Here is a 26,960-nt window from a genome sequence, read left to right as displayed (position 1 = left end):
CGCGAAGGGCCGCCGATTTCGAGGGCACAGCTTTTTTTCGATAAAAGCCCTGAGCTTAGTCCCAAGCTTAACGGATTTGCATTTGTTTGAGCCGCGCCCGTCGAAGCGTCGGTCGGACGAAAAACTGGACGCCGGGACGGGATTCGCGGGGATCGGAGCGTGAATTTCACTGGCACGTCGGATTATTCGGCGCGATGGCGACGAACGGAAGGAAGAGGCGGTCGATTATTATTTCAAGCAGCCTAATGCGCTGGAAACGTCAGCGTAGAAAAGAAGGGAAACGGGGCAAAGTGTATTTCTTGTTATCATAGGGAAAACTCCCTGAGAATTAAAAAAGAAAAGTAATGATAAACGTTTATAAAAATATGCTTGAGAGAAAAATATGCGCAAGCTAAACTTCATTAAAATACTACAGAAATATAAAGTAAAATATAATCAGAATTAAAAAAAGTATAAAATTTTATATAATAAATAATAAATATAAAAAATAGTTACCGAGGGTGGGGAGAAACAACGGAAAATGATTCGAAAGTTCGAAAGTGGCCTCGAAATCGTGGGCGTTGCGAGACGACGAGATCGGTGTGAGATAAAAGGTAAGATAAACGAGCTGAGATTCGATCGATAGCAAGAGAGAAAACTCGTTTGACGCGAAACTTTGTAACGGATGCTTGTTCCAAGGCTTGCTAAGAGAGAAGCATTTTCATTTGGCAATATGATAAATCTAGGATTTCAGAAAAAATAATACAAGAAAATAAGATCGAAATTAAAAGTCTAATTTCAAATAAAATATAAATATTAAATATAAAAGCATATCGATGTTTGATTTAATAATTAGTAGAATATGTAGAAAAAAATAGACACAAAAAAAGAATAATGAGAACATTATCATTTTAAATTCAATTCATTAGTTTTTCAATTTTCTTTCATTGTTATACATATGAAGTTTATCATCATAATAAAATTTTATCACACAATAATAGTTAAACCACAATTTCGATTACCAAACTATTCTCAATATTATAAAAAATAAAACTTGTATCAATAGTATAGATTTATGTACATATAAAATTATACATACATATATAGATATATATATATGTATGTGTATATATAACTACTGTTTTCGCGATATCCACAATTTTAATTAAACAAATATTATTAAAAATTAATAATTATAATTTGTGTGATTATTTATATAAATATATTAAATGTAGCGTTTATTCAATATATTATAAGTTTGTATTAACATACAAATTTTAATGTATTAACGTTTATATACTATATTATTATTATAATATATGTATAATATTTAATTAACTTAATTTTCTTGCTATACATTGGAAACTTCGACAGAAATTGCTTTTGGTAAATATATATGACTTAATAATGTTACGATTTATATATCCCGCTATTTCAAAATAAATCATTCACTAGTGTATAGACAGATGTCATTTTCGATACCTCAAATAAAGTTTACGATCTGGTCAAACGATTTAAAGCTCAACATAATAAATAATAGTGTGTTACGGAATCGTAATCGTTCTGTAATAATTTGTCAATAATTATATTATATCAATAGATTCAAATATTATAATAAACATTTCAAGAATATTCAAATCAGAGTTATGAAACATCTCAATAAAATTTAACGTTCAAAGTTAACGTTAGAATCGCGCATAAGATACAAAAATAGTCGTAAAATATGTGAACAGTATTAAATATTTCAAACTTTATATTATTATATTATGTGTAGGTATATAATTAAGCGTTGTACACTTAAAATTTTTGTTTAATATATCTCGAGTTAAAAAATAAAATATAATTTATGTAGTCCTTATATGAGGTTGAACGTACAGCAGGATCAATAAATTCTTATATTCTATAAAGATAGATTGCAAGTTTACCGTTATAACCAACCTCTCGCGTACAGGTCTGTTATTAAGTTCTCCATTAAAAATCGAATAAGAACGGAATAGAGACGTTCCATGTCGGTTAACCGGTACTGTTGCTTGCTTCGATTCCGCTAGATATAGAGCATCAAATCCTGTTTCCAGAAGCAAAGCATATCAGTTACACGTGTCCTTTTAGTAAGCACTAGTGAAGCTTATGCAAGTTTAGTAGCAGAACATTTTATTATAGCAGAAAGTATTATATATCAAAAAGTAAAACATCAATTTCTGTTCGTAACATAAAGGCAGTATATTAATCGATTTTTTGCTAAACGGTATCGGAGCATTAAAATAAAAATAAAAAAAAACAACAGACATTAAAACAACATTCAAATATTATTTGACATTTCCGTAGTTTCCAAGTCAATTTGTCAAACTATGAATACTAAACCACTGTAGATAAAAAAAAAAAATAAGTAAATAGACGTAATGGGTATTTTATACGGTACTGTTCCACTCTTTCATATATATTTCGTAAAAATATTTCTCGCAGGAGACGTGTCTTATTAACCTTTGTTCCCTAAAAAACTGCGTTAATTACTTTTCAAAACTCTTGCTACAGCGGGTCAGATGGCGGAAAACTTTTAGGCGGAAAACGAACATAACGAAAGTCGAAATTTCTTACTTCCCACTCTTAACATCTTTCTTACATATATACATTCTACATAGATTACTTTTTTCCTCTTTTCGTTGACTTTTCGTCGCGCACAATCTATATGAATACTTTGGCTGGCTGTCAACTTTTTCGTTCTATTTCTGTCTGTAGTTTCCTACCTCTAATTTCTCTCTTTTTCTTTTTCTCTCCCTATCTCTGTCTCTCTCTACAAGAAATATCTTCTATCTGTATGCTATGGTATCGTTATGCGTTCATCATTACCGTTTCGCGTTTTCTAATTTTTTGCGAATCTAGCGAAATAATTTCATTCTTTTTACCCATATTCTCTGTTCTTTTTATCCATGGCTTTACCAAATTATGCGCACAAATGGTGTACCTTAACAATGAGATTCGCAGGTAACGTTACTAAACTCAGAATTGTAACTGAATACTCGAGAAATGAATGTCCAAGTTGTTAAAAATTTTCCATTTTTTTCTTCTCACTGAAAAATAAGTTTTTTCTAACATTGGAATAAATCATTTACCGTTTTTAATCTTCCTTTAGCTATTCACCGAACTTGAATACGTGAGTTCGCTAAGTCCAAATGACTGTGCAGATGAAACGATAAGTTAACGCGGACGAATATGAGCGGTACGCAAAGCAACGACCGTAAAATAACGAGCCATGCTCGAAGGCGAGTACTCGCACGTTTTAAATGTACGACGCAAATGCAATGCATCGCCGTGGTGATGCACTTGCATAATGTGCACTCTATCGAAGCGCGACGTGTTTCCCGTACCTCGATCGTTCTAGGTTCTTATGCAGAAGCGGCTCGGGGAGAAAATGTTTCTTATTGCAATGCAGTTTAATACGTGCCGGATATAACGCGCCGACGTCAATACGTGCTCGCGTAGATCGACGATTCTACAAAAAGCTTTCGTCAGGTGTTTCCGGGAGTTTAACCCAGTTCGCCGAACTTTTAATCGAATAGTGTTCATTCACCCGTAACTATAATAAAGTTGATGATGATAATCAAATATATTTTCTCGATTTATTTTGTCGCATTTGAGCAAAAAACTTTAAGGGAATAGATTAAAAAAATCAATATTATACTATAATAAAAAGAAAGATAGAATAAAATATGTATTATAGTAGAAAATAATATTGTAGAAGAGTTAAAACTCGGATACATTCTTAAAGAGTGTATTCAGAGACAATATTATAACATATAGACGATATAATAAATAAAAATGTTTTTATAATAAAAAGATAAAAAATTCATGTTATTTCTAATCATCATGACCAACTCTATTATCCATTGTTGTATTTTTCTTTTAATTTCGAATTATTTTACATCTAAGTTTTTAAAATGTTTTATAATAAATTTTCAAACGTTCAGATACGCTATACAAAATACACAAATGTACACGTATGAGGAAGAAAAGTGCTAACATTTTATGATTATTCATAAACGTATGCGAGTTGATTTGATCTTTCGAAACCAGACGTTATTACAAAAAAAAATGCGATATATGCGCACGTCGCTGACTAAATTAGGAATAATTTTCATAGATCAAATCAGTTTATAAATTCAATCAGGTGAACGTCCTCATAATATCTACATGTCAATCGATGTTTCAATCAACTGACAAATTTGTTATGGATATTAATAACTGACATGTTTAAAGCGTTACTTTCAAACGCTATTATATAAGAAGAGGACAATTATATTTATGTAAAACTATTCCTAATTCTCTTCTTTTACAGAATGTCACTAATAAGAAGAGATTTAAAAAAAAATGTAAATTAGAAAAAAAAATTTTTCCTGTCGAAAAATAAACGAGAAAATGTTTATTCTTCTAAAAGAAAAAATTAGATAAAAATACTATATATGAATACAAGAAAATTAAACATTCCAACCTAAATAAACATACATGAAAAAATATCTATAGTATTTAAGTATATGTAGTATTATCCTAAAAAAAAAAAAACAAAAGTTATCTGTGCAAAACAATTTCCTCGAGAAACCGAGCGAGAATCTTGAATTTTACAACATTAATCTTTGAGAATTCCACGATTTTCAGATCCCGGTTATCTCTCGATTCCTTTTTTTCAATCTCCGATACTTGAGAAGTTGTTATCACAGCGGTTTGTATCTGGGCACGATTGCGCGAGGTTTCGTCGTCTAGCAATTACTATTCCACGCCCCAGCAAGTCTAGTATATACACTATCCCGCAATGTTACTTCTAACTGTTTCCAAGCGCGAAAGTGAGGTTGGACTCAAACAGAAAAGGAGAAAAAATAGAAAGGTCAGGAAAGATCATTTCGAAAAACAAAACGAAAATACTGAATTCTTTAATATGCCGAAAAATATCATATTCTACTTTTCTGAGTTCAATTCAATTTTCTCCGATGTTGTTGTCGTAAGAACGATGCTTTCGTCTCCAATAAATTATGAGCGAAAAAGAAACAATATCAGATTTCAATCGGGCTTCAACAGGGGCTTCAATCACAACGATTAGATTCGATAGATCCACTTTAACGTCGATGATATTGGCTTCTCGAAGTGTAGGTATACATATTGTCTTAGGAAGCCTGTATAATGATAGTATTAGCAGTGTTATTTTCTATTAAATTTTTTGTTTTAACAATTATTATTCCTTCACAAAATTGGAATTAATGTCTACATTTTTGACGGTTACTTGACACTAAAAATCAATTTTAATAAAATAAGCTTTAGAAAGCTATATTTAAGACAGTAAGATTAGTCTTTATTTAACAAAAATTAGCTTGGTTAATAGAACAAATATTTTACATAGAAAATTTTTTTAATTTAATCTTGAAAATTCAGAAAAATGACACGTTAGAAAAAGAGCAAATAAAAATTATGATATTCAACAAAAAATAATTTCCTGCTGTTTCATATGAAATTTTCGAAACATTCTATATATAGAATATAACTCAAACGTACAAGTACTTTATTATTACTGATATCCCGGAATAAATCAGTAAAATAGAAGTCTGCACTTCGTATATCCGTGCTATCTATATATATTCATGTTATTGAAAGCATCCGGTTTTAGGGTTGCATTTACAATAACTCCATATTATACATTTCACCGACTGATATTTACTTCAAATTCAAAATAATCGCGTACTATTTTATTTTGATATAACTAACATTTCTAAAGTATAAATATAAGATAAATTATTTTGCAAAATTACTTAAAATCGTAAAACTTAATAAAACAAGTACATCGTATATTTGTAATATCAAATAAATTGAAAAAATAAACTCTTCAGTTGCAAATAGTCAGAAACAAAAATTACCTAATCTTTAAAATCTATCATACTTAAAAATAATGCAAGTTACAGACCATGTCAATATGTTAAATTTTCTTTGTTAAGGAAAAATATATTTTAGTAGACAGCCAGTCGCGCTGTTTTCATTGTCGCAAATAAATGTACAGATTATTTTCATGCGTCTGCAGCACGGAAATCCGAACTCTCTGAAATTTTACCGGTTTCAATCCCTGATGAAAATTCATCCCGAGAGAATTTTATTTCATTGCTGCGAAACAATCTGACGTCTGTCATTTTAGATATTCGCTTTAGTGTGAACAGCGTATATATCTATAGTTACAAGCTTACTGCAAAACAGTTATATTTCTGTTCTGTGCTTCCTCCTAACTAACAAAATTTAGCATAAATTACAAAGTTACGAATGTAAATTATTAAAGTAATATAAATATAATGAAGTATTGTTGATAACTTCTAAGGATTAAAACTAATGTTTTTTTAAAAATTCCTTTATGCTGTTTTCGAAGGCTGCTTTCCTTTTATTTTGGGAGTCACAGTAGACACTTTTGACACAAATCAACATACATCGCTTTCTACGTACAATTTTGTTTAAATTCAATCGATACTTTTCAATTCGGGACGAGAGTCGGAGTGAGTTTCAATACGATATAACGATACTAGAACATATCCGCAATATAATATACATATACATATACATTTGTAATATACATACATAAAAAAAACACTTCGTTTGAGAAATTTTAAGCTAATTGTAAATTTTATAAGATTAGTTGCTAAAAATTTACACATTGTGTACATGACATTCCATTTAACTGTGGCAAACTGTGTTGAGTGTGTTAATTTGGGTTGTTTTGTGTTTCCTAAAAGGAAAACAGCCAAAGTGAAAAGCTCGTGTGCAAATAAATGAAATTCGCATATATTCGATGTCTAACTTATTTGTTGTTCTTCGGCCCTTTCACGCTTGCGTCTTCCATTCTCTATGCCGATCGATTGAACTTCTATCTTCCATAACAATTGAGTACGAGCGATTTTTTTCACGCAGGACCATTCCGTTTTCCGGATAGAGAGGAAAAAAATTCCGCGAAACTGCATCACATTTACACTATCTATGAGTCGTGAGTTTTTTTTTTTACCGTGCAAAACTTTTTAATTGCGAGGCTCACTCCGATGGTCGAGGCGAGAGGAGGCCATCCAATTTGAGCGAATGGGTTTTTCTCGAAAGCTTTCCCTTCCTCGTCCTACCCCCCGGTGTCGACCCTTTTGCCGCGATTCTTTTGTAACGTAAAAATTGAATCCACATAGCTACAGTATATTCACAGACGTGAACATGTGTTCGTGCATGTCGTGCACACATGACAAAATTCGGCGGAGGAGACCAACTGCCCCTTCCCCTTTTTCCTTTCTTTATCCGCTTTTTCTCTTTTTCATTTACGTTTCAGTTTATTTTCTTTCTTTTTGAAATAACTGCAGCTGCCCTTGTCATTGGCAATTTTTGCAAGTGGTAAATACAGCGTTAATAAATCATAATTAATCTATTAAATTTAAAAAATTTAACAGTACTAACAAATGCAAAATGTCCTAAGCGTTTTTTCTTTTTAAAAACACTTTCATGTAAAATAATTATTCCGATATAAATACATATAAATAATAAATAAATATTACGTCTTATATAAATTATATAAAAATATTAAATAAAACACATATTAATAAAAAAAAATATATATAAAATATATATTATATAAAAAATTATTTCACATTACTTATAGGTAAGTGACAAATATTTTTTGTAAATCTAGACTATGGAAAACAAAGGTATAGATATATTTCGAAAAAATATAGCTGTCAAGTTTCAGAATATATGTATATTTCGTTACTGTGATTTTTTTAATATATATTTTTTTTAGAGAAAAAGAGAGAGAGAAAAAAAGAGCGCGCGTAGTTTAATTGTAAGATACACAAATACTAAACATGATCTTCGATCAGTCAGATGGATACACACATCCGGTGAATTTGTACATTTCCGTCTCACCGGAATCTTGCGGTTGTCCGTTCGAATAAGACATAAAGGAAGAGGAACAGGAAGAGGAGGAGGCTCAAGAGTCGACCGGAGTAGAATGACGAAAGAAAAAAAAAAAGAAAATAAAAATGAAAGACGAACGTTGTCCCACGGTAGCTCGTCGTCGGCTAGACCAAACAAACAATCTTTATCTTCTTTATGGTTGCCCGCTTATCTCCGTCCGGCGACTAACTCTCAGCAGGTTCTGTGCCTCTTTCTCGCCTTCCTACGCAAAGAAATCCTTTGTGTTCCGGCATACGTTCTCACGATGGAAGAAAAGAGAGAAAGAGAAAGCGAGACGAAATGCAGAAAATTTGAATAAATCTCGCGCGGCGTCGTGAATATCATTTCGCTAGACTTTGCGGAGTGTTCCGCATCTTTAAGCGGGTACTGAAAACGGTTCTCTAAGGCCCGTTTCTATCAATATATAGTTTGATTTTAATCTCGGTTTAACTAACTCTTCATCTTTTTCCAGTTCCGAGAATTAGAAAAAGATAAAGAGTAAGTTGAACTGAGATTAAAATTAATCTACATTGGTAGAAACGGGCCTAAGTACCGTTCCAGTAAAGTTTTGAGAAAGCCATGCCGGTGCACCCCGCGCAACGAAACCCGGGCAAGTTTCGTTATAACCACCGTTCAGAAACCTTTGGTGTTTTTTATGTGTGTGAGAGAGAGAGAGAGAGAGAGAGAGAGAAATCTTACATTATTCAGCCGATACCGAAGCAAAATGGTTGATATGAAAAACGGATGGCTTCTTTTGTAAATAACTGCGCAAATTTGTAAAAATAAATCAGAGAATTGAGATAAATGTATCCAATGGAATATTTTGCAAAATTTTTTTATATCCTCTTTTTCCTCAGAATAATTCATCCCAATCAGTGTGTTACAATTCTTCTTACTTCTCTTTGTTTACACGTCATCAGATATGTACTATTTTATATAGAAAATTATTGTGGCTTTTGGTTTGGATACGTTGAGAATGTGAAATTTATATAAATCGACATATGTCGAGAAATCGTCGCGACATTTCCTGACAAATTAAGATCGAGCGCTGGCGAAGTACAAATAACGATGAATTGTTCAATTCACTAATATTACTTTCTCGCTAGACAAGAGAGAAATCAATTTGTGAAAATTCTAACGGATACTTTCAGATATAAAAGAATATCAATATTCTTTCTGTGTTCAACAAAGAATTTTTACAATAAATTGACTGAATAAAAATTGTCAAGGCACACATTTTGAATCGTGAATTATTCGCAAAAAAGAATAAGTAATATTTGTGAAACAAATTATGCAATAAAGATTTCTAGTAATAAAGACTCTTTAAAATTGAAGTTATTTCGATAATTTTGAATGTTAGAAAATTCATATATTTTTATTGTTTATTGTCAAATGTGTGGTTTCTCAATTCTATTCTGTATGATACAGGGTATCCGATAATAGATAATCAATTCACATCTCGTGAGCAGGTAGAAATTGAATAAAAAAAGTGCTAGTTTGCAAACTTTCAAATAATTAATGAAATATTAATTAATAAAAGTCTACGAGTAAGTATGTACCCGTGAAAAAACTCAATACGATGCGCGTTTATGGTTTTATGCTAAGAACGCGATAAGATGTTTGGAGATGTGTGCTGAATGGCGTTAACTAGGAGAGGATTCATAACTATACTTGTACCATTCGTAAAGCACATCTCCAACCATCTTATCGCGCTCTTAACAAGTAGGTACCGTGTGTTAGGATATCTCCGCGCGAACACACGATTATTCGCAGATCTTTATTAATTAATATATCATTAATTATTTCAAAGTTCGCAAAATGTAAAGGACTTTGCTATTCAGTTTAACCCTTTCTAGCTGCTCACGAGAGATGATCCGATTATTACTGTACACGAACTTAGTCTTAAATAAATTACTAAAATCAAAATTAAAACTTTCTTGTCAAAAACCATTGGAATATTTAAAATGAAAAAATGTGAATTTTTTGGTCTAAAACGACAGTGCGAATTAAAAATAATAATACACAGAAAATGCAGGAATATAATCCAAAATATTCTATTCTTTTATGTGTCGTGTAAAATTAATTTTATTCCGTGCTCGTTCAAACTAAAGTATTAAATACATACATTAACGGATAATATTTTATATGTATGTATATGTATTATATACTTGGCTTTGTTAAATTAATTTCACTATATTAATAGAGAATATAGATAATTAATCATACCTTTTATCATCCGGTGAAAGTAATTTAACAAAATCAAATAATAAGCATGTCCACCTAATTCAATATTGAGTCCATTTCGCCCTCTTTCGAGGAATGACTTCGCAATATGGCTATATAGGGAGAAACGTTCCTCGTGATCGCTTATTGAGACGAGCATGAATCGTGAAATTCGTCCGAAGTCGCGTGTATCCGTGCGGAATCAATTCGCCAGGGTTTCCGTCGGAAGAATGCACGGAGCGATTTAGGTTTCCTTTTATACGTGGATTTTTTAACCAATTTGGACTAACTTTCTTTCAACAAAAATTGATCGTGATACAATCTCTCCGTTATAAAGACTTTAAAGATTTTCAAGAATAAAGTTTCAAGCAAAGTTTCATGCATATTTCAGCAGCATTATCCAATCAAATTTTCAAAAAGCAAGGCTCAACTTCAAATTCGGAGAATTCATACGCGAGAGCGTTCCGAAATACGTATAGGATTGTCAGGAAAAGCGGTCAGCAAAACCGAGAGCTCATCGGCGTTTTGTATAAGTTTCGGTTAACCGCTGACGAACGATCGGCAGCGATCGATCGTGAGGAGATAGCCTCGGTGGTTGCGGACAGAAACGACGTGATGAACGCAAAAGAGGCGCGTTTTCGTTGCGTTTCTGTCTGTGAGGCGTTGAAAAAGTCGTGGAATGTGATAGCTGTGTAGTCGGCTGCGCGCAATAAAATCGTTTTGCAGCAAGGCGATCAAATACTCTTGGTACGCTAATAAATTATGGAATCCGCCGCACTGGTCGACGATGCGTGCGAAAGGTTTCACCGGTTTCGCAGTCGCATTAGAATTTTAATTGCGGCAATTGAGATCTCGGAAAACCATAAAGACGAATAAAAATTCGGTCGCTTTCCCAGAAAATAATAAACTTCGACTGCGCGCGCGAACTGATCAAATTGGTTCGTGACGCTCCTGACGAATGCTTAACTCGCATTGCTATATTTTCGCCAAATAATCGCGGTTAAATATACGGACTTTATCCACTTTATCACTGCGAATCACAATATACATTTTAATTGCAACATAATGCTGATATTTCGCGATTATGTAAATAAAACAATATCCTGATGCGTGTTTCCGCATTAATGCAAATAATGGTTTAAATGCAATATTACACGTGCAATTTAACAGATCGCGCACGGTGGGTAAATATAACATTTTCAGAGACAGATTCCGGTAAAATTAACAGTTGTCCGTGTCTAAAATTCATTATACGTAACAATAAGTATTCCATACATTTCTCGGTAAAAAAATGAAAAGCATCGACACAGCCTATCGTAAGTGGACGCTGCGAAGAAAGATTGTTCTCGCATGCACAAATGACGCGAGTCCCGTGTGAAAGGAGCATATGGCGTTTTGTATACGAGACTCGCGTCCTTCTGCGTCTTGCCTTCGCTTTAAGCTTTTCGATGCCACCTGTTACGTAAATGCGAACGAGTGAGAAAGAGGGCTGAGCTTCCTGCGAGACGCGGCCGATTGATTCGTGCCGTAATAATCAAGGAGGACGAATCGCGTCCTTCTTGCAACGGGAGGTGGTCTTCCCATCTGATGGCCATTCAGCCGCTCGACAACCACGAATGCACTGCCATGCGCCACGCCGTGTGGTTATAATAATTCCAGCTAGCGATGGCACTGATACCCTCGCGGTGCCGAGCTATCGAGTACCGTACACACGAGGTACCTTCCGCAAGTTATTGTTAGCCGGCAGTAGCCATACTGCGAGATATCAATTCATTTAAACGAGCTATCAATCCACCGCAAACATTGGAGAGAATGAACCAAGTAACGAGAGATTTCAACGAGGCAGTGAATAACAACACGTTTATAGTTGAAAACGCCTCTTGACACAAGATAAATCAATTCGCTGCGTTTTGTTAAATCCAAGTTTCGCGATTAAAATTGATAAATCGTATTCGTACTCTACGTAAGTTCCTTGATAAATTAAAAAGATTTAATAATGTTTTCTTTTTAAGAAAATCTAATTGCGATAGAATTACTATTGAATAATATATTATGTATATCCCAAATCATGATAAATCTTAAAAAAACATTTATCATAAATCTCGAAATGTTTCGCGTTCGAAGCTAAATTTTTACAACGCTGAAAAATATTCTGTTTTTCTTCAGATAACGAGCAAGACGTCAAGTGACATCGTTGAGATTGCGTATATGTCGGAGAAGAAACAGCGGTTAAATTAAGCTGTTCAAAATGACTCACCGTTGATATGCATTTGTGGCTCGGCGAGATGAATTCCAGGCCCCGTTGTCCCTCGCCGCTGAAACATCTCTGTATATTGCTCATGAACTTGCGGCGAATCGCCTTAAGCGAGTACACGCACAAAGCTGAGTGCGGTCGCGGCACGTCACTGTTGGGCCCGTCGCTCTCGGCGAACACAGCGAAGAGCACGTCGTCCTGAGCGGTGATGCCCAGGTCGCCGGCGAGTACCGAACCGGCCTTGCCGACGTAGGCGGCTTGCACCAGATTGTAAATACGCTCGTCACTTGTGCAATTAATCGGTATCTCCGTATACGAATAATAATGCTCGTCGTCCTGGCACACGCGGACCAATTTTGACAGATAGATCGGCGTCTCCGTATTTTTCATTTGCGTAGTAAGGAAATAACTAAACCCACCGCTGCTGAAGCCGTAAATGTAGTTAATAGGATAACGTTCGCGCGACAAAGAGTTCACGTACATTCGCGTACCGGTTGTCACTGCAGCTTCTGCGATGTTCAACATCTTGTCCTTGTCGAGGGAACGCGAGCTCACCGCCGGCACTTCCGAGCGATAGGGTGAATTGCCCGTGAAGGTCACTCCGACGTACATGACCTGAGAGACCGGTGGATTTGGCGGACCAGGTGCGATAAACGCGACCGTCGACGCGGTGGCGTTATTTGCCACCACCGCTTCCTTCACTTCCTGCACCACGTCCGATATGTTGTGCAGATTGCGCACCGTGCACATGCCTTGGAATAAGCTGCCGCAGGAGATGAGCCGCGTAGTGGTGTAATCGATCACCAGGGCCTTGTTTACGTTGTCGACTGGCCGCTTTTGCGCCTCACGGGGGCAGTCTAGCATCGAGCACGCTGTGGAATCGCCCTTAGGTCCGGTGACCTCCTTTACGACCAGCAGCAAGTCCGGTGACAGCTGATAGAGACGATTAACTGCGCCTACGTACACCCGGCCTGTGTTCTTGTCCACTACCAGGTGGTTCATGCGTTCCACTTCTGGATCGTGGAATTTCTGTACTATATCGGCCGGTAACGAGCGCGTTATCGGCAACGATAGCGATAGCATGAGAATCAGCATCAGCGGCAGTGACAGACGACACCAGCATCGTCGACGCGGCCGCGATACCACCAATCGCGCCACCCTCATCGTCCCCGTCGTTGTTGTCGGGAAGACTGACAACATGCCTACTCTACTTCCACACTATGGACTCCGTCGCGCCACCCTTCCTCCCACCACCTCCTCCTCCTCCTCCACCACCTCCTCCTCCTCCTCTTCCGCGCTGTCCGGCGATTGTGGCGGAGGTGGCTTCTTCCTTGAGCCTCTCCCAGGCCTACAACAAAATAAATAAAATATTTGATTATTAACATAACAGATATATGATAAAACGTACTTGAGACGGTAAACAATAAAGAAATATATCATAAGGGGCAATAAACTTTTCAAATTTTTTAAGTTGTATGCATTGCAAAAAACTTCTACACCTGTTATATATATTTCTTATTTATATATGTAGAAGAAAAAATCATTTAAAAAGAATATGTTTCGTATATAGTGCCAAATTCTTTCTCTGTTGATTACGATAAAAATTATATTTAAGATCTATTTATAATTTACAAATACATAAAAATAGTTACATACAATAATTTTGTCTCTCCTGGCATTCAACTTTTCTAATTAATATTGTCTCTGGAAAATAATTATAAATTTCTTTCGCTTTTAATTCATCTTTCTATAGACATTTGTCTGCTATTGTAACTACTATTCGTAGTACCAAGAAACGAGACATTATACGCAAGAGACAGTATTCACCATGCATAATTGTAACGATTATCTTCTCAGACTCAAGGTGAGAGCACCTCTTGCACGCAACGTAATCTACTTTCGATCGAAGGGAAAGGTGCAATTAGTGCAACGACACGGAACAATTATTGCCGAGAACGCACGATAACAATCAAGCATAATAATGCGCAGCGTTGCAAACTGCACTTCCAGAAATTGTATTAAAAATATCTTCAAAAATATTAGGCATAGCCTATTATTATTTGAGACTCAATCAAATAAAAAACAGACAAAAGTTTAATGCTTTTTTATTTCTAATTTGCTTATAATTATGTCAACTTAATGAATGTCTTATTTTATTATCATCTATTTCTTAAAACAGCCATTTTAAAAGTCTGTTGGCACTTCCACAATTTTTGAAAATTCACTTAGGAATGCCAACTTTACAGATCTGTGTTCAAACTGCTGTCCATTAATATTAATATAATGATGTAATTTACTAATTATTATTAACCACATTATTCAGTTTATGAACATCTTTGATAATAATTTAGAAACAATTCAAAATACTGTTTCATTATTAATTAATATTAGAGACACAATCTATCACAGTTTTCATTGAATTTGTAATTTAAATAGGATTATGGTGACGTGGGGAGAGAGGAGAGAGAGTATCTGATAGTTTTCAAAAATTTTGGGGATGGAGTAAGAAAATCAGAAAGTGCATTTTAATTAAACAAGAAAGTTTAATTAAAATGTCAAGCATCAAAGTCAAAAAGATATAATTCATCAAGATATCTAATGATATTAATATCTAATGCATAATAATTGCGGGATAATTTTTCTGAATAAAATATAATAGATACAACCATCTTTCTCTTGCCGGTGATCAATTAGCAATAAATAGCACTGAAGAGATACGTTTTGTTTTTTTACTTTCTGACCTTTTTCTATGTGCTTCTATTGTAAGCTTAAGTTGACACAGTCCCTATTTTTATCAAAACAGCTAAGACTGAAGAATAAAAATCGCGAATAAAGTAACAAATTAGCAACAAAAAAAATCACTAAATCTATATCTGCATTATATCTCGATTATGCTGCAGTAGTTGTCATCAGCTTAATAGACGTTCTTAAATGTTTACCATAAAAGAGAAATAATACCGTATAAAACTAATAATTATAAATGAACCGATTTGGCGAACGTACAAATTAGCGTACCAACATCAAAGGCAAAGACATTTAAATGACGTTTCGTTAATAGAAAGTAAGCATCTCTACGTGATTAGGAATCCTCCTTAGCGATCCTCGGCAGTTCACGTTCTTACAGGATCCGAAGAAGGAAAAATACTTAGTAGGACGAAAATAACGAGATCGTGGCGGCAGTGAAACGAGAGGAATGTACGATTTATCGAGCAAGAGAAAACCAGGTGCTTTTGAAACGTGCCCCCGACGCATCTCGTCGGCCCCCTCTTAAGAAAATGACTTCGTGCAGCCGGCGAGCATCGGAAAAAGCGAAGGATGGTGAACGGGCGAGCGAAGAAAAAAAAAAGAGAGGCGGCGATCATCTCTCTTTCGTCTCTTATCGCAATGCCGAGGGTAACGGTCGATCGGGAACAAAAGTTTTCTTATTTCCTGAAGACCCATTTCCCCCACTTGTTAACGGATTACTCCCCACCAATTTCACTCGATGTCAATCTCGGTTTATAACGTTCTGCTCCTAGAAAGATTAGAAACATCTGCGTGCGAAAATCTCAAACACTTTGCGAGATTTTAAATAATGCTTCAGTATAACAAAAAATATTAACGATCCATTTTCCTTAATACATATTTTTTATATGTATAATTGATACATTCACATAATTTTAATATCAATTACAAATTTTATATGTAAAAGAAAGTAATATAGAAGTAGGTAAAGCAATTTTATACAGAATAACAAAAAAGGAATAAAGTGAACAACGCCAAGTGTCCTATTAATTTTCTATGAAACTGTGAAAGTACAAAATATCGTTTTTATTCGTTAGATAATTGAAAGATATTGGAGAAATGATCGAGTTATCAATTATTTCTATTAGAATCTTGAAACTCTTTTCTCAGAATATCAATACTATAAAAAAGAGACTGTGTAAAATTTATTTACTTATAATTTAAATAGATTATTATTTATTAAAAAGCACTATATATACGACCAGCTGTCGTTTTTTTAGAAGAAAAAAGTTATTTCAAAAAGCAAGAGAAATGTTTTACTTGTTTCTTCACGAACTGTAATTTTGCACAACTTCATGAGGTAAAGAATAACTTGACTACCGAAAGAATAATATTAGTTTCCTACTTCGCGTATTCGGAAAAGCTTGAAAGAAACGATGAATGCTTTCGATTTGTTTATTCAACACGGCGTAGTTGCAGTCCCGTAGGCTATAGCAACTTCGATCCAACAGTGCGCGTCATTAAATGACGAATCGGGGAGTCCAATATCGCATAAAAGCACTTGTTCCACGAAAAGAAAAAGATAAAGTTCGCGCGATTGTATGAGCCATTTGCAGTGAGTAAGCAGTACAAGTAACGACTGCATATACAAAGAAAATAGACCAGGTGACACGTGCACCGATAAGTATTGAATTGACTGCGAGCACGCGATTTCTCAGGAAAGAAACGATGCGAGAATGTGCTCTGAGGAAAAAAGCTGCTTAAGAAGTGTCATAAAAAAATCCTTCGATTAATACTTAAAACAATTTACAGTAGTATTAGAAAATAATAAATATATGCAATATATATATATATATTTATATATACCTATCTGTATGTATATGTGTATATATATATATGAATGTGTATATATATATATAAATTAGGAAAAGAGGAAAGAAAGATCTGAAATAAATTATGGGAAGAGGAGTTAGATAAAACAAACGAAAAAATACTAAAAAATTATGGAAAGATAGGAACAAAGAACCCACACAGAAAAAAAAGAAAAAGGAAGGAGGGTATGAGATATGATAGAAGCAGATGCAATAAGAACAGAATAAGACAAGTATACACAGAGGCAATAAAGTAAGTTTATTAAGATTTGTATATGGCTGTGATAATATAGATAAGATATAGATAAAGCGAAAGAACGGCAGAGAAACAGATATAGAGATAGGGTGTAGTGTTTTAACTTAATTAAGTATTTAAATAGAGCGCGCGATAAAGGTATAGATGAATGGAGTGAAGTAAGATCGTAGTTGTAAACCAAGTCTCCTTCTTGACTTATGTTGAAGAGAAATTCTACTCTGTATTATGTGTGTACATATGTATATGCCTATGTATGTAATATGTATATATTATATGTATATATATGTCGATGTAACATTGCATTTCCAATGTCGATTCGCATGTTAATTATAATTATCGTAGATGATAGACTGCGATAGCCTTCCGTATCTGATGAAGAGAACGCGTGCCTTTCTTCATGAATTCCCATTGTACTGGAGAAGAGCGACACGCACTTTGACGTCAGTAATTAACGATCTTAATTGCTCTCGGTAATTTGCACCGCGATTTCGCCAGAGCGATACACGACGGAGACACCTCTCGTTTCCGACAACGAGTTACGTTAGTCGAGAAAGTCAAACATGCGTGAAACTACGGGGTAATTAGCGTGTAGAAGCTCGAAGCGTTGCCAAACTCAAGTCTGTTGAAATGTTTAAATTTATCGAAGTATCGATATTTTCACTCATTCAGTATTAAAAAGATCATGCATCAACATGATACAATATGTATTAAACAAAAAAAGAACTATAAAAACAAAGGAATAAAATCAAATATAAAAGATTATAAAGATAGCAGGAATATCAAATACACTAAAAATTAAAATATGAAATTTGATAAGAACATTTAGTACTTTAAATATATAATATTTTTTATACAAAAATTTTTAAAAATTAAAAATCATATATAAATAAGTTATTATCGGTCAAAACACCCTTTAAAATTGCATCTCATAAAATTCATAATAAATTGATTCTTCAACTACCAACCTTTCATGCAGAAAGATTTATTTACAATGGCCACCATGTGGAATGTACGTTGAAGATAAGATCGCCTATGCAGCTTAAGAGACAAATTGCCTTTTCAAGAAAAGGCCACGTAATGAATGTGATTGCTCGACAAACGTGCTTTAGAAAAAAGCGTAAGTATTAAAGACATGAAAAAGAATGAACGTCGAAAGGGGAAGATTATAAGATTGGAGAAAAGCCGACACATAGGGGAACGATGCAACGCTCTCCACGATCTTTTAAATCTTTCATTCCCTTAGCTCGAGGTCCTCTTGATTCCTCATTAAGCAAGCGATTGACACGGAAAACATGTCACGGAAACTTCTCGCATAATTGAAAGAAATATATGATGTAGGAGAGAGAGAGAGGGGGGAGAGAGGGAGGGAAATAGAGAGAGTTTAGGCTTTTAAAGCGTTCACGTACATATATAAATAACTGTTCTTTCCGTAATTTTAATGTAAGAAACATAATAAGGATTCTTCTACATTTAAATAGTTCTACATCGATGACAAATGCAATTTAATCGTCATAATCTGAATTGATTTAAATGCAACTAATTCGTTACTATTAAACTGTTATTTACTAATTACAACCAATATATTTTCTTGCTTATTCATTTCGATGATCAAACGTTTCTTTTATTATTTTATTACTTTTTCTATTTTCCTTGTGTAACTTTTTCAGACAATACAATATTAATTTTTTCATTTATTATGTGATGGTTATATCGCCATTACTCCAGCTGAAAATGCACTTAAAAAATATTTAATTTTCATCGGGAGAATATCGCGTTCTCGGAATCGCGAGAAAATACACGCGAATATTGGAGACCTGCTCAGCTGTTCGAGTTAAAAAAAAAAGGATAACACAGAGACAGATACGAGACGGTTAAAGCGACGAACAGAATAGAAAGCGAGTAATAATTGGCGATCTCGGATTTTATTTCAATTACGGTTTAAGTCTGATTATATTTATCATAATAGATAGCTAAAATCCGACACTGCAGTCAGGTGCAATAGTGCACATGCTGAAATACGTCAGAAGAGGCAACCGTTGCACATCATGCAGGAAATTAGGTAGAATAAGCCGAAAGATTATTTTTTTAAATCGGAACCTTCTTGAATGATCGAGAAACAAAATAGTTTTCTCCTAGCATGAAGTCAGGTATTGCGAGAGAATAATAGACACTTCTCTGCGAGCACTGATACAGTACGGTACTTGTAAATCCGCCGAGCTCAAATAAAGATAGAGATTTTTTTATATATAACGGAGTGAAGTTTTTTTTAGTACCGACTATCGCCTGTGACCATATCACTATCCTAATCGCCGCCAAATAACGCTAAAATTATATTAATCGTTATTCTTTTCATTTATTTGATCTTCATATTTAAATATTCATCTTATTAAAACTTTTGCAACTTTTTAACTCCTAAAAGATTTATTCTAGAGTCTAAATAGGTTTTTATATCTATTCTCTCCTTGAATATCTTTCTGATATTTTTATTTACTCTTCTAATCAGAAAGAGAGAGAGAGAGAGAGAGAGAGAGAGAGAGAAATTCTGTTTTCAATAACAGCGATTTATTACTTATCAAACCCAAACAACAAAACCTAACAAACTAAAAGCTCTTAAACATAGCGGCATAGCTATTATGGTCTACGGGGAAATTTTCCGGAGAGAGAACGGCCGTTAGCAAAAACTTACTATAACCAACTCGGATGGGAAAACTTGAATTAATTTGCCACCGCTAAAGTACAGGAAGCGAGGGATGAGAAACTCCGAGCGGCGGAAAATTTGCGCAGTCTACCGAGTCCGAAGCCCCTAATGGATCCTTAACGAGTTGAACAATCGTTAGAGGGTTTAAACAATCGTCCGGTTGGTGACTTTTTAAAAACAGCCGATTCCTTCGGCAAGTCCAGCATATCGAGTTGCTAGCGGCGACAGAGGCGAACTTTCCTCTTCGGCAAACTTAAACCGAAACTAAATGTCCGCAAAGTATATAATCGCAAAGAAGCGTACTCCACGAAGACATCCCAGCTTGTTATCTTCGCCTCGGCCTCGAAAGATTTACAAACTCGCTATTATCTTGGTTGATTTTCCGGTGTTTATGTCGAAAACGCATTATTTCAGTGTTTTCAAGAGAATGTATAAATATTTAATGCTCTAGGTACGCAAAATACACAAGTTTTGTATTTTTAATTAAATTAAAATATCTATCACTATAAAAGTTTCATTCATAATATAATATTATATAAATCTATAATGTATTATATTAAATTTTATCTATAAGATTTTTATTTGCCGTTGATTTTAGACATTTAAATAGATACGTAAATACTTTATAAATATTATATATTTGCTATATTGACATAAAATAATTATTTTCCGTTTTGAATATATTTATAATTAAATCCGACGATAAAATGTTCCATGTCTTTATTATATTTTAATTAATATTATATTATTCACACACGCGTATTATAGGTATATTACAAGCGAGATGCTTACCAATTTATATCACACGAAAATTACTTGTTGACTTGTTGAACGATTTATCATTAGTTTGCTCGTTCCTTCAAAATCACGATTAGCCAAAAAATAAAAGATGAAAGATGAAAAAAACCATACATGGAAAGTTAAATATAAAATTGGTAAGTCACTTAATGTAATAGATTTTCGTAACTTGTTTAAGTTTAGCAATATTAGGGAGTTTTTGCAATACCGTTTATCCAGATACGGTGAACGTTAAGGTCAGGTTATCTTCTTCTTAACAACTAATTAAGAAAAGGATAACATGGCTTTAGCGTTCACCGTATCTGAATTCACGTTATTGCAAAAACTCCCTATTATGTTACTTGCTTAACTCTTATATATCTGTAAGAGTTACTTAACTCTTATAGATATATAAGAGTTAAGTAAGTTATGAAAATTATTGCTAAATAAATAAATAAAAATAAATAAAATAAATATATAGAAATCTAAAAGTGATAATCTAAACTTAACAACTATTATGCGGACATAAATTCTACACAACTATTTCTACGGATATACGTTGCAAAGTTAAGATCGTTCGTTCTGTCAGCTAACGAGGTACGATCCATAAAGTAACAAGGTGATATATCGCCCGGCTCGTGGAAATGATCACATATCAGGTGATCGCTTACAGAGAAAATCAGGTCAGACGTAAAAAAGACGGAAGAGAACGAACGTAGGTCCATCGAAGCTAATGAGAAGTAAGAGGCCACCCGGTAGCACATCAACGATACTGTTTGATTTTTATTGCTCTCATTTAATGAATTCTGTTGCACGGTTGGATTAAGCGGTGTTATGACGCCGCGTCAAATGAGGGACTAACTAAAGATAGTCTCTGAATTTATTCTTCATCGTAGCAGTCATCAATCTTCTCTTACGAAATTACCTAGCTACATGTATTAACTGTATGTTTTCCAAAAACAAAAAACTCACGCAATTGCTTGAGACAATGAAATATTTCAAGTCCTAACTGCAGGAAAATTAAATTTTCAACTATGTCAGTAATTTAACATTACGTAATATATGTATGATACGTAGATAAAATATTTATGATTTAAAAATTTGTCAATAATATATGACTAACAATTAGCATAATATCGAATGCAGTAAATTTTTAATAGCGGATATAAAATCAATATAAAGTAATGAATAATGAATGTAAGCATCGTAATTCCAGTTAAAGTTTCTGCTTAAATAAATTCTATTCAATCCATTACATTAAAAAGATCACAAATGTAATGAATACAAAGAAAATAATTTTATTTAACTATATATATATATATATATATATATTTATATACATGTTATACATATGTATATAATACATTTACAGATATCTTTTGTATGAATCCATTAAAATTCATAGTAAAATCCAATAAAATATCAAATCAGTAAAATGGATTTTTTCATTGACATCTGTTATCCAATAATAGCACAATGCTAGTTAAAATAGACACTAAAAAAAATAGACACACAACGCGGTCTTGGCAAGCTGCCAGTATCACTTACTTAACCCTTAATGCACACAATGTGTCACATTTGTTATTGTCCACTTAAGAACAATACTGCATTATCAAAGTTTCGTATATAAAACTGGCATTTCTATTATACTGTCGTTTTAATAACTGTAGGTATTAGATATTCGAAAATGTTGCCGCCATTGATATACTTATCAATAAAATATCTTTGATGTCACAAACAAAATTACACAATACAATTATATATATAACTATAAAATAATTGAAAAAGATTTAATTTGCTGATTATCCATGTATACTTTTTCTAAATGTTTTTATTATTTATTAATCGTTGTTTATTATTGACAACATTTATAGCTAGTCATCATTTTGGAACATCACAAAAATTAAAACATTTTTAAGGATTAACTAGATAAGGCTTGTTTAGCAAATAAGGAAAGGGTCAGAGAAACATGAATAAACGAGATTGTGCCACAAAGCCAATGAGAAATAGAAGCAAAAGTCCTTCCGATGGCGTCATCCAAGTCGATTTTTATCGGTCCCAACTGGAGGCCTAAGAAGAGAGAGAAATGTATAGGAAGGATGTGTGAGAGACATAAAGAGAAAGACAAGGAGAAAACGGGGATACACTGAGAATCTGCGAACAAGGAGAGAGCGAAAGAGAGAAGAGATATCTCGAAGACTAGTCGTGGTGCTCGGCAAAGACCATTTACTGGTGACAGAGACAAATAGAACCGGGTACGTTCAAGGAGGGTCCGTGCGAGGAAGGGAGACTCTACGTGTGTCGTCTAGTTAGACGAAGCAGAAGGGAGGAAAGGGCAGGATGAGAAACCCCATGCGCAGAATGCACTACGGGAATGAATTCTGTCATGACGTGCCCCTTTATGGCAGGGCTGTGACTCGACCTGCGAGTGCCCTGATGTGCCCTTTTAATAATTTCGTAACAATTAACGAACGAAGCGCCCTTCAGTATCAAACTAACAATAAATAGTAAACGAGAGAGAAGATAAGAGAAAAAATGCATTTTTTACAAAGCAGTATTTATGATAAAAACAGTTGCTTGCTTGCTAAATGTCACTTGTAAATATTTATTATCATTGGATAAGTGTTTTACTAGATTTTGAATATTCTGTGTTTTACTAGATTTTTAATATATTGTATATAAAAAATTAATGAAAAAAATTAGTTCGAGAATTAGATAATTTTAGACAATTCGACACTTTTTACTATATTTAAATCCTTGTTCGTCATAAGAAAACAAAAACAAGTTTTCTGTCAGAGACAAAATAAATCCGTCAAAATAATACGTTTTACGATAAATACTTATAAATATTAATACTAATAATACTGCAGTGAAAGTTTCTTGTAAATTGAAAAAATGCGATTAGATAAGTGAATGAATAATAGAAAATTTACAAAATAATGAGTCGGCGAGCCATAAGTTTGATTCCAACATGGAAACGGAGGTAACTCGTTAATTTGCAACACGAAAGAACTAACGCACGATGCGTATGTGTACATATTTGTATATGTGTGTGGATTAATATCAGGCGCGATTAATAACGGAACGGGTTTATAAACTTCGATTACTACGCGCGCACGTGCTAGTGACCGCTCGTTGCGTATTATACGATCGTGCATATAAACCGCCTATCGCGGGTCAAAGTGGATAACGATGCTCGCTTACTGTCGAAAGTCGCGTACGATCGTTACTCGACCAATGCATGCGCTAGGAATAACACAGAGTGGTTCAAAAGGAATCGTGCAGTTTTACTCGCGCGATTAAATGATTTATTTGATCATACATTTTTCAATATTGATAAAAATAATAGTATTAAATAATACTATTTGCTGTCCTCTTTTTTTCAATATACTTCTTGTTTAATCAATAAAAGTTTGAAAAACAATATATAGTTTATATTTTTCTTTCCGATTAAATCAGTTTTGTTAGAATATATTTATTTCAAAATAATTATAAAAATTATAAGTTATTTTTTATACCATAGTTTAATTCACTAAAATCATATTCTAATGTTCTCAAATTAGAATTGTTATTTATTTTTCGAGTATCAGTTATTTGGGAATTTATCGAAGAATTGATTAGCAAGAGTAAATGGCTTTGGAACACCCTCTACTCCGCTCGAAAGCCCGTAAAGTTCCGTGGAAACGGTTTCGAGCTCTAAATGTAGTTAACGGGCGGCCGAAGCTGTTCTCGGCCCCTGTCGAAACGCCCTGTGCAGTGTGTCCCTAGCGAATTCGGGACCACCTTGCACACACTCCGAATGTAATTGCAGCTCATAATCCGTAGGGCTAACAAGCGCAGTTTCCGAGGCGCAATATTAATATTCGGTAGCCATCAAAACGTTATTTACAGTCGCGCGTCACCAATAACGATACCGTTATGAACGAATGCCAAATTGTAGAATTTGTAGTCCCACTGGAGACTGCATTAGCTGAGATGCACTAGCATATGGCAAAAGGGACAAAGTTTGCTCTCCGAGAGCCAATAGGATGCGACATCTCACAAGATGGGTAAACATTGACATTCGCTCGATCAACGTTTGCTAGTTGCTAGGTTTTTATTGCAAAACTTTATTCGGAAAAATGATAATATTTAATACAATAAATGAGGAAAAATTTCAGTCTTCTCAGAAGACAACAATTTTGCACGATAAAAATAATATAGAATATTTACTGTATACGAAGTTAAATATGTTAGATAAATAAATAAAGGTAAGATTTATAAAACACCACGATTTTATAATTTAACAATAAATATTAGTTGGAATAAAAGTTTGTAGCACTATTTTATATTATATTTACATGTCTTCAAACAAAACTGGCATTTATATCATTCGACAAAGCAAAATTTTAGCTTTAAGAATTTGTTTTTTGAATTGATATAGTGGTTTCTGACAGAATTTTTAACAATTAAAGTTAAAATGCTCTTTTTATTTAATCCGCGGTAAATCAGTAACAAAAGAAGGCCTTAGAAACATTTAAAAAAAATAATTTTATAGGAAAAACTTTAAGTTTCCATGTTAGAAAGTAAATAATTTTTGCAATAATTTTTTTGGACACGTAACAGGTGTACAAAGTTGAAGAAAAATTTCCATTTTGTCCAGCTTGTAGTTTTCTATATAAAAATTATCCAACTCATAGAAACTCGAAAGACATAGTGACTTTTCAAAAGTAAGTTTTAAATTTTAAAACCCTCTTTTTAAATTTAAATTTTCATTTTTAACGAAGCTTAACTTACGAAGTTCAAGAGAGCTACGAACTTTTGTTCCAACTCAATGCATATTTATATAAACAGTTTTTGCAAAATATTGAAATTATGAGCACAACAAAATTAATAAGAAAAATCAATGTTTTTAAAAACTCAGACAACTATCACTTTATCAAGTTGCAGTTCTTATTTTAAAATATATTTCTTATCACTGAAAGTAAGTTCTCTCGAGTGAAAATTATTTTCAAGTTATTTTACTTTATACTTTAACAACTTTTTTATTTACGACGGCGTCAGAATTTCGATTCTTGAATTCAGGTCACATCTTGGTATGTATCACTTAATACAAAACAGAGGCTGCGTTTCAACGAAACCGCGGCCAACTGTTTCCATATTACGAAATGGGGTGAAGACTTTGTTCAGAAATTTGAATAGAAAGCGAGGCTGAATATGAGGGTCAGAACTTACAACTTATAACTCAAAGTTTATAAAAGAAAGAAACAGGAGCACGGATGAATGTTAGAAGGGACGCTTCGCGAAAATATGGTAGTGCCGCTATCGACGGGAGAGGGGATGATATGTCGACGATTGCAGGGGGATCGGGGATGAAATAGAAGAGGGATGTTGCTTGTACAGAGCTGCCTGTTAAATTTCCCGAGCATTATAGCGTACGTCGAAGCCCCCCGAGAGACGTTGGGGTTTTGGAGTTGGTTGTCCGGGAGGATCGACCCAGGGGTATGCTCATCGTCGTTCTGGCCTAAACCGACTTGGAAGCGGGCAGAGAGTAAGAAATGGGGAACGGGGTTTCTCCCCCGTTGCTATACTGCCTATGTCCTATGTGCGATAAATTGTCAAAAGTGCACGTGGAGAAAGGGATGGAAGAGAGAAGAAAGGGAAGAAAGAAAGAGGAAGGATAGAGAAGGAGAGAGGGAGGAAGGGAGGAAGGACAGAGAGAGAGAGAGAGAGAGAGAGAGAGAGAGAGAGCGAATGAATACAAAAAAGTATATTACGTCAAGATAACTAAATTTTGATTAAACTTTTCTTTTTTCTATATACATATATGTATATTTCTTTTATTTAAATGGATCAAAAATATCTTATAATAGTTTATAAGTTCACTGAAAACACATAAACATGTTCATATATTTTCATATATATTTTCAAAAAGCGTAATAGATAATTATTTTAGAATACTTCATAAACTTGGATTTACAACGTATTCAAAATATAAAATATATACACGCATAATCACATATATATCTGCTTAATATAGAAAAAACAATGTGATAATATAATAAAAATATACTTTTAATCGATTAGAAAAATCAATATTTAGAGACTAGTATATATTAAACGTCATCAAATATTTATTGAGACATGTATCGCTTACAACAAATTTATGAAAACCGGTCATTTAATATAACTGACACTTCAAGTTTCGGGAAACTTCCATCATATTGCATTGTGTTGTCCAAACTCTCATAA

General features: G+C 33.9%; 1 protein-coding gene across 3 annotated transcripts in view; it reads right to left on the bottom strand.

The window, feature by feature from the left end:
- PlexA (plexin A) overlaps positions 1-26,960 on the bottom strand; it is a 286,570-nt gene that overhangs the window by 184,683 nt on the left and 74,927 nt on the right. For all 3 annotated transcript variants that reach the window (XM_018512215.1, XM_018512214.1, XM_018512216.1), the window contains one exon: positions 12,407-13,751. In XM_018512215.1, the coding sequence (XP_018367717.1) occupies positions 12,407-13,603 (1,197 nt within the window). In that variant the 5' untranslated portion in view covers positions 13,604-13,751. The remainder of the gene's footprint in view (positions 1-12,406; positions 13,752-26,960) is intronic.

This window comes from Trachymyrmex cornetzi, unplaced genomic scaffold, assembly GCF_001594075.2.
Source record: "Trachymyrmex cornetzi isolate Tcor2-1 unplaced genomic scaffold, Tcor1.1 scaffold396, whole genome shotgun sequence".
NCBI lineage: Eukaryota > Metazoa > Arthropoda > Insecta > Hymenoptera > Formicidae > Trachymyrmex > Trachymyrmex cornetzi.
The sequence above is the reverse complement of the archived record's forward strand: the minus strand, read 5'-3'. Positions and strand labels throughout refer to the sequence as shown.